This window comes from Podarcis pityusensis (genome assembly GCF_964106645.2).
Source record: "Podarcis pityusensis genome assembly, chromosome: 5".
NCBI classification, from domain to species: domain Eukaryota; kingdom Metazoa; phylum Chordata; class Lepidosauria; order Squamata; family Lacertidae; genus Podarcis; species Podarcis pityusensis.
In genome coordinates, this window is record NC_138032.1 from 88,614,730 (window position 1) to 88,624,537 (window position 9,808).

Below are 9,808 nucleotides of genomic sequence, written 5' to 3' on the forward strand. Positions count from 1 at the left end.
CATGGAACTGGCGGAAATGACTGGCAGAATCCGAGACCAGGGAGAGGAGTTGGTGGAAGAAGACTGGAAAAAGTTTAAAGATTATCTACAGAAATATTGTAAAATTAATGAATGTTAGAAAAATGTTGAAATGAAGTTATATGGCTTTAGTAGAAATATTATAAGGAATTAAGTACAGATAGGTTAATAGAGTATTAAAGGGGAAAAAATAAGGTTAGAATGAGTTAAGATAATTATAGGATAGAAAACAGAGGAGGATGGAAAGGAATTGCTGAAATAATTAACAGAAGTGGAATACAAAAAGGGAGGTGTGAGGAGGTCGTGGAAATAAGTGAATGAAAGATGGGATAATGAAATTGGCTGATTTATTGTCTTAGTCTTGTTTTGTTAATTTGATGTGTTGTATTGTATTGTTTTTCTTTTTTTTCCTTCTTTCTTTTAGTGTTTTTGGAAAAATAATAAATATTATTTTTAAAAAGAAGAAGGAAGAAACGCCGTTTACCTTCCCGCCGGAGCGGTACCTATTTATCTACTTGCACTTTGACGTGCTTTCGAACTGCTAGGTTGGCAGGAGCAGGGACCGAGCAACGGGAGCTCACCCCGTCGTGGGGATTCGAACAGTCGACCTTCTTATCAGCAAGTCCTAGGCTCTGTGGTTTAACCCACAGCGCCACCCGCATCCCGCCTACACAACACGAAACACTGTTGCTGTATGTAGGTTTTATTTATTTTATTTGTTGTTTATCTTATAATTTGGAAATGTACACCCAGGTTTTTTCCCTTTACATTTTTTGGGGCCCCAAGAGAGTGGGGCCCTAAGCTATAGCTTGTTTAGCTTATACGTAAATCTGGCACTGGTTCCAAGGGTCATCTAGTCCAACCCCAATTTTTTTTGCCTAAGGTAGGACTCGAACCCAGGACCCTTAGGTTAAGAGTGTCTCCCTCGAGGGCTGGCGGGAGATTCGCGTGCAAACCCCGTTTCCCCTTTTAAAACTCAAAAGCTGAGATGACGCCCCTCATTTGAGAACTTCAACCCGCTTAAGGCTGTGGGGAGGGAAATGGCACCAAGCGCACCCGGAAGCCCGCTCCGAAGCTAAATGAGCTCCCTCTTCACAAATAACCATTATGTCGTCTGCGGACGAAACCTCACCCAATCCGTGGACAGGGAAGAGACCACATGACGCACGCACGCGCACACACTCACCCCTTTTCCCGAACCGCCCGGCGCGCCTCGTCCTGACGCATGCGCAGCGAGCGGCGGAAGCGGTGCATAAGCAGAGGGCGTCTGGCGGAAACCGGAAGTAACCTGTGGTGGTTTTTTTTTCCCCCAAGCGGCGGAAGTGCGGGGGGGGAGGTGGGTTTGGAATGGCTGCCGCCGCCGCCGCCGCCGCTGTCCCGCCTGAGGAAGCCTCGGAGGCCAGGCGACAAGGCCCCAAGCGTAAGATGTAGTGGGTGGGGGCTCTGGTCACGTGGTTCCAAGGGGGTGAGGGGCTTTCCCTACCGTCACCTCAGCAAGGTGTGTGTGAGGGGACTCCATGCACCGAGACGGACCCATTGGGCCCACCTACCTCAGTACTGCCTGCACGGGCTGGCAGCAGTGGTGCTGATAATGCCCAGGTCGCGGGTTCAGTCCTATGCCCTTTTAAAATGTGTGGGTTTTTTTGGGGGGGGGGCTATTGGGTTGTTTTTATTTCTATTATTATTGCTTTTATTCTGTCAACTGCGCTGAGACCCCCAGGTATAGGGCGGTATATAAATTCAATTAATAATAATAATAATCCCCGCAAATTCTTGCGTTGCAAGGACTTGGACTAGATGATCCTTAGGGTCCCTTCCAACACCACAACACACACACACATACATACACATATACACACACACGCACACACAGAGAGAGGGAATCTCTCCCAGCCTTGCCTGGATCATGCAATATATATTTTTTAAATGCGTTTATATCCCACCTTTTTTCCCCTCCACAGGACATAAAGTGGTGTTTGTTGTTCTCTCGTCACTTCACTTAACCCCCCCACCCCCACCCACAACAACCAACCTGTGAGGGGTAGGCCTGGGCAGTGTATTGATACATCACCCAGGACTGGTGTGAGGGCGTGATGTTATATCCCCCAGTGTTATATCCTGTGCAGCTTTCAGGCTGTTGCCCAGATGGAGGCTGCAAACTAATCAAGTCTGCTTGATGTTGTTGGTACAGTGCTACATGTCAAGGATTTTGCGTCAGCGGATATAGCTGGTAAGCAGCTAACCTCTTGTTTCCCTGTTTTCTTTTATTAAAAAATCTGAACAGAGGATCCTGCTGTTGAAACAGCAGAAGAAGCAACAGAACCAGCCGAGGCAGATATCAATGAACTTTGCAAGGATATGTTCAACAAAATGGCCATTTACCTAACAGGTGAACTGACAGGTAAGTTTGTATTAAATATAACACATTGCAATATCATCGGGGTGTTTCTATGCCAGAGAGGCCTGCTGAGTCCTGTGGGGCTTGCTTCCAAGTGAGAACGTCCAGAGCATGGGTAGGCAAACTAAGGCCCAGGGGCCGGATGCTGCCAAATCACCTTCTAAATCCGGCCCGCAGATGGTCTGGGAATCAGCATGTTTTTACATGAGTAGAATGTGTCCTTTTATTTAAAATGCACTTCTGGGTTATTTGTGGGACCTGCCTGGTGTTTTTACATGAGCAGAATGTGTGCTTTTATTTAAAATGCATCTCTGGGTTATTTGTGGTGCATAGGAATTCGTTCATTTTTTCTCTTTCAAAATATAGTCCGGCCCCCCCACAAGGTCTGAGGGACAGTGGACCAGCCCCCTGCTGAAAAAGTTTGCTGACCCCTGTTCCAGAGTCTTGTGTCTTCTACCTCCCCCAAGTAGAATCAGAATTTCTTAAGAAAATTCTCAAAACCAAGCCACATATACCAGCTCAGCTCTAAGATTCCCACGTTTTCCAGGAATGTCACTATATCACACAAAGGAGTAGAGTTGATCCATGTAGCATGGCTTTGCTAGGAAACTCCCAGAAAGTTGCTGTTCTGCTTGTGCAACAGACTTCTGCTTGCACAATGGAACTTTCCCGTCCTCTCCCCTAAGGCCTCTCAAACCCTCAGTATATGTTCCAGAGGTTGAGAGTCCTTTCCTTGAGCAGATGGGGGATGTGCAGAGAGAGGAGTAAAAGGTGAAGTCCCATTGCATGAGCAGAATACAGTACTACTTGCACAGTGCTGGATGCAACACACTTTTAATTTTCTTCTGGGTCCGCATGAGTCATGAATGCATGTCTGAGGGATTGCAGTGAAAAATGAGACCTTTACTATCATTCCTAAATCATAAATATGCTGAAATATGCATGGGTGTTAGGCATCCATATAGAGTTCTTTTGCTCATACCTTTGCTTGTGCGGTGAAACAAGGCAGGCAGCCACGGTTTACATATCTGGTTACATTTCAGCTGAGACCCTTTACTCAATGGCTTCCAAACTGAAAATAAAACCAATTAGTTTCTGGATTTTGTCTTGTTTGGAAGCCATTCACTATAAGTGGAAGCTGTAATTAACTGTGGCTTCCTGACTTGTTCTCTCAATTGCACAAAGGGAGGGATGAAGCAGAAGCAAAGGGAGTATAAAGCTTGTTATCATCGTGGTTTATTAAGCTGAAATTTGATTGAGCATGGCCGTAGAGTAGGAATCCAGCTCCCTGCTGATGCTACCCTTGCGCTGTACAGTTCCCTGATAGAGGCAGAGGTTAGATAACCACAGAACAAAGGAGTGTTCACCTTCTTTTGAGGCAGTTTGTTAACAGCTGGTGCCACCAAGAAGCTCTTCTTGGTGTTTAATCTAAACCTCCCCTTCTCGTTACTTGAATCCACTGGTTTAGGTCCTACTGTCCCAAGCAACAGACAACAAATTTGCTCAATCAAATTTGATCTGAGGTTTAAATTCCATGTTTAAAGTAGTCAGAAGAGTGGTCAACTTGAGAGAGGGGTGAGCCTGTTCTGCTCCTCCATTGAATTTTAACTGAGGTTAAAATGGCATATTGTAAATAATTTACATTTTTAAGGCTGTGTCTCCCCCCCTCCCCTCTTCTCTTTCTCTCCTTCATTTTAAAGCCACTAGTGAAGATTACAAACTCCTGGAAAACATGAACAAACTGACTAGTTTGAAGTACCTGGAAATGAAAGATATTGCAATAAACATAAGTCGAAACCTGAAAGATTTGAATCAGAAATGTAAGTAGAGAGATACTTTCATTTGTGTCTTGTAACATGTTTGGATTATAGGTTGGATCTATGTCCAGTCACAGGGCGTAGTATAGAAATATAATAAATAATAATAATTCAGATAAGACCATGTGCCACCAGAGAACTTTTGCAGAGGGGAAACTTGCAGCAATTAATTAGTGAAATGTTTGCACAGGCGGTCCTCTCTGAATGCAAAACGTGCAGTGAAGTTGCTAAGTATTGTCCTGAATGGATGGGCACGATGGATGTTGGAGTCATATTGGGGTGGGAAGCAGGTAAGAGTTTATTTAAAAGTCTTTCGGCAGAAGCAAAAGTTAAAAGTGGGCTTAAATGTTAGTGGAATGTAAGAGTTATGGGGGAGGGGACTGTACTTGGCAATAACATCCCAGTGTTATTAGAATGAGTGAGTCTAGGAAGCTGGAGCAATATCAGAAAGTGTCTGTTGAGAAGGGGAGGTATTTGGGGATTAAACTTCCTTCATTGAGCTTGTGCTTTCCAAGCAAAATTCTTTTTTCTTTTAAACCCCAAAATTTTTGGTTAGATTTTTGTTGCCTTGTGTGATGTACTTTTAATGTATGTTGTGCTTTTATTTTGAAATATACTACATGGCAGTGGCTTGCAAGGGCAATGTGGGGGGCTTCCTTGGCTTTGGGAAGGAGGTGGCAGACCCTGTTGCCTCCTTCCCAAAGCCTGCTTGCCTGGCTTTGGGAAGATGGCAGAAGGGCTCTTGGACCTGTCAGAGCATCCTCCCTCCCTAAGCCGGCCAGCTCCTTCCCAAAGCCTGGCAGACTTGGGTTAGTTTATGCTGGTTTAAGTGGGGCATTTTAAAGTGTTACCTGCTTCAGACTCTTACAGTGGCGCTTAAAATCTAAACAAATTTTGTCGTGGGATCATTGAGTGACAGGTTGTGTAGACCTGTATTATGTGTTAGTTGTTGTGCTGTAAAATTACAGTGGTACCTCGGGTTACATACGCTTCAGGTTACAGACTCCCCTAACCCAGAAATAGTACCTCGGGTTAAGAACTTTGCTTCAGGATGAGAACAGAAATTGCGCGGTGGCAGCAGCGGGAGGCCCCATTAGCTAAAGTGGTGCTTCAGGTTAAGAACGGACCTCCGGAACGAATTAAGTACGTAACCAGAGGTACCACTGTATATGTAATATGAAGGAAAGGGGGTACAGGGAGAATTTTCTGTAGAGTGGAAGGAAAGGGGGGACCTTTCTCTGCCTTCCCACTTCCAGCCACTCTCTGAAGACTGGAGAATTGGCCCACAGAAGAATATTAGGAGGGCGGGCAGGGGAAGTGTGGCTTAATTTTTTTCAGTCTTCAGATGAGGATGAAACCATATGAAAAATGAACATAAGATTTTAGCTGCAGTTCGTTCATTTTCAGCTTTGTAATCTTGTTGTAAAGAGTCCAAATTGTTATAATGAATGCACTTTTTGCCGATGAGCATTGCATTCAGCGCCAGCGAATCCTTTTTTCTTTTGTTTCAAGGTTTTGAAAATTGAGGTGCACATTAGATTTGATGGCGCATTAGACTCGAGTAAATACGGCATTGAAAAGGATTTTGGGTGACCATACTGAGGAGGCCTGGAGAGCCTTTTCCCGTCAGAGTAGACAATAATCAGCTACCTGGGCTCAGCTGCATAATCGTTCCATTCTTATTTTTCTTTTCCAGTTTGACAGTTTTGAAAATATACCAACTTCTGGCCACAAATCTAGTGACTGAACAGGTGACACAAGTGGTACACCTTCAGTGAGTCAGCAACTAATCCTTATTGTTTTTTCCCCGCCCTCTCCTCTCACTTCCTCCAAGATGCCGGACTTCAGCCGTATCTGGAGCAAATCAATCTGATTGAAGAGCAGGTGGCCGCATTGGAACAGGCCGCATACAAGCTAGATGCATATTCAAAGAAACTTGGTAAGTACTTGTGACATTGCTAGAAAGTATACAGAAATGGTGCCTATTTTACCCCTTTTCCACAAGGAGGGGGGTTGCATCACCTCCATGAACCTTGACAAGTTTTTTACCCTTTTGGAACATGACATATCTGTGGAGGTTGCTGTTGTGCACTAATGGATTTCCAGGGCACCCCACTCTGGTTTCTTAAAGAAATACAGGGCATGACTGACACTACAAAGTGGTAAAATGTACCCTGAATCATATTATCGCAATAGCCAGAATACTCCATCTGTGGAGAACTTTTTGAAATTGAAAGAGGTGAGCAGAACCCGGGAAATGTTCTAGCCACTGAAAACAGCTTCTGGATGTTCAGTCTTTATGTCAAAGTGTCACTACATGAGGCTGTGACATAGGTCCTGGGTTCATAACTGAAAGGGAGTTTGCTCTCCCTAATGGCTGTGTGTTTGTCTTCCGCAGAAGCAAAGTACAAAAAGCTGGAGAAACGGTGAAAGAAGCGCGTTGCGTTACAGGACTTTTCTTCGAGAATACATGACTTTCTCCTCTGAAGAAAACTGGACTTTACAAAACTTGTGCTACAAAACTACCATTGGAGAGAGTCATGTGGGCACTCTAAGGAACAATGTTGCCCCCCCCCTTGTTTGAGGCTGAGACATCTTCCCCTTCTTGTAGAATCTGTTGCTCTTTACTATTTTTGTCCCTCGTTTTACAGAAAACTATCAGTAGAAGCTACTGTTAATTGCTTCAGCCAGGGCCCTGCAGTAGCTTAACTGGGCAGTTCTGTACCTTCTTCCCTAGTGAGCAAGTCCCTTCTGTGCTCTGAAAATTGCTTCATTTGTGAACATGGAAGTTTCCAGTGTTCCGTGTTGGCAGGTGACGTGGTGTGGCCTTGCAGCAAAGGATCTTCTCTCGCCGTGCTTTTTTGAGAAATAAACACCTGGAAATTAAGGCGGCCCTTTTCTTACTCTTTCTCGGGGGGACAGAGTTATCTTCCGCTTCATCCAGTGTGGCATGAGGGCTGACTCTCAGAACTACGCATGCGGCTCCTCCGGACTGCTGTTTCTTTGGAGCCTGGTTAGATACAGTTTGCATGGAGAGAACTGGCTGTAGCTTGAGTCTGCCTGACTCAACAATTTTTCGACATGGACAACTGGGACAGGAGTAAGTTGCAATCTGTAGCTTCCGCATGTGGGTACCAACTTGATACAGAAGTGGAGAGTATGTTACAAAGAACTGGATGGGAAGATGGGGCAATGGGTCATTAGGGGTCATGTGATCAGGAGAGGCGAGAGCGATGACATGAATTAATTAAATTAACACTATGCTTTCATTGTGCCAAGGCTATATATGTCTAGAATTTTCTGTTTGAAATCTACATTGGTACACTCAACATAATTCTAAGTTTAGAAGAACTCTAGATTTTGTCATCATACATCGAGACTAGTATCCTAGCATGATTTCTCAGGTCTGGATACCATCTAGTAATATGAGCCCCTCTCCTCGTTCACAGTCCCATGCTTGCTTTCGAAAATTGGTGTAGTTTTTTTCTAATCGTGTCTCGTAGCTTCCTCTGTGGTTGCCACAGCTATGTTTATTGGCAGATGTGGCACTGTGGCATCAATGGATGCTAATTATAAAGGAATGCACTGGCAAATACCTTCCCTGGAATCTCAATTGCCAGTTCTTCTACAAAGGCTGGAGTCTAGAAGTCTAACACAAGGTCTTCCCCTATATCAGGGATGTCCAACAGGTTGATCGTGATCTACTGGTAGATCCCCGTGAGGTTTTGGTAGATCACGGTTGATCTCCAGCTCCCTTTCCTTAGCGTCACTAAAACGGACTCCTACCATGCCCCCTCGGCCCACTTGTATGATCTCTGGAAGGGAAGACGGAGATTTCTCTGTGCTGCTGTTGTGATCCACAGCGATCTTTTAGTGAGTGACTTGACCTCTCTGTCCCCTCCCCCCAAAACGGACCGCCCCTCAAAAAGGTTTTTTTCAAACCCCTAAAAAAATGGGGCTTCTCTCCCCCCTAAAAAAACTCAACAACCTTGAGCTGAACCCCCCAAAAATGGGGCTTTCCTACCCAAAAATAGCTTAACAACTTTGAGCTGACCCCCCCCCCCCAAAAAACGGGGGTAGATCACTGCCAGTTTTTAATTCTGAAAGTAGATCTCAAGAGAGTTGGCCACGCCTGCCCTATATGTTCTGCAAATCCTATCAGCAGCGCTGCCTCCTACAGTTCCTTGGATGAGTCTCAATTACGGCACTTGTCTCTCCTGAGAATATGTCGAGCCTGTGCAACAAATATTTTGAGGGAGAGACATGGTTGATGACTATCTAGTTTGAGAGGGCCTCTTGCTATGAAAATGCAGCTATACATAATTACTCACAAGTAGCCTCATTACCTTAATGAGGGCTGTGAGGGTTTTTCAGCTGGTCTACAAACTTCCAGTGGTTAAAGATTTCTATCTGCAACATGCAGCTAAAAGATTCTGAGACTCTCTGCTGCTAAGCTCCTGCGTTAACAATCTCAACAATTTGGGAGTGGACGGCTCTTAAGAACAGTTTTGGGGGAGGATTTGCTGCCTCGACTAGTTTCCGACCCAGTTGTTGTTTAGTTGTGTCCGATTCTTCGTGACCCCATGGATCAGAGCACGCCAGGCACTCCTGTCTTCCACTGCCTCCCGCAGTTTGGTCAAACTCATGCTGGTAGCTTCAAGAACACTGTCCAACCATCTGTCGTCCCCTTCTCCTTGTGCCCTCCATCTTTCCCAACATCAGGGTCTTTTCCAGGGAGTCTTCTCATGAGGTGGCCAAAGTATTGAAGCCTCAGCTTCACGATCTGTCCTTCTGGTGAGCACTCAGGGCTGATTTCCTTAAGAATGGAGAGGTTTGATCTTGCAGTTCATGGGACTCTCAAGAGTTTCCTCCAACACCATAATTCAAAAGCATCAATTCTTCGGCAATCAGCCTTCTTTATGGTCCAGCTCTCACTTCCATACATCACTACTGGGAAAATCATAGCTTTAACTATACGGACCTTTGTCCGACCCAGTTAGCATAAAGCAACTTCCTGTTTTCCTAATGATTTGTCCACCTGGCTCTGCAATGCTGACGTTCTGTGGCACCAGCTCTCCATTGTTTCAGACAGGATTCACCCACCCACTCACAAGGTACCAGGAACTGAATGCAAATGAAAGGTTCTCCCTACTTCATTCCAGTCTGCCTCAGGGTAGCATCCGACTTCTCCATTTTTTGTATTAATTTTGCTCAACAACAATGTAAGAATTCGGTATAATGTGAAAATTCTGGTGATACAATAATTTCCCATAGTAAGTGAAATAATGCACAAGCATATTTAATTTTTAAACAACTCTTTATATAAAAGCCAAAACTTGATATTTCCAGTATTACAGTCATTGTTCCACAAGATACAAAAATGTTAAATGGAGGAACACTCCCAGAAATGTTATTTTTTTTAAAAAAAATAAAATCCTAATTTTTAAATGGTGGTGACTTTTTTAAACAACTCTTTATATAAAAGCCAAAACTTGATATTTCCAGTATTACAGTCATTGTTCCACAAGATACAAAAATGTTAAATGGAGGAACACTCCCAGAAATGTTATTTAAA

General features: G+C 44.3%; 1 protein-coding gene across 2 annotated transcripts; it reads left to right on the forward strand.

Moving 5' to 3' along the window:
* The first annotated feature begins 1,295 nt into the window (after positions 1-1,295).
* On the forward strand, positions 1,296-7,120 carry BLOC1S2 (biogenesis of lysosomal organelles complex 1 subunit 2). Of its 2 annotated transcripts, none has more exons than XM_081005785.1 (5): positions 1,296-1,438; positions 2,303-2,419; positions 4,117-4,236; positions 6,068-6,172; positions 6,632-7,120. In XM_081005785.1, exons 1-5 carry the CDS (start codon positions 1,366-1,368, stop codon positions 6,661-6,663), a joined length of 447 nt encoding a protein of 148 aa, XP_080861911.1. In that variant the 5' UTR covers positions 1,296-1,365; the 3' UTR covers positions 6,664-7,120. The 2 variants fall into 2 exon arrangements, with proteins under 2 accessions (XP_080861911.1, XP_080861912.1); XM_081005786.1 differs by lacking the exon at positions 1,296-1,438 and adding an exon at positions 1,509-1,600.
* The last annotated feature ends 2,688 nt before the right edge of the window (positions 7,121-9,808 follow it).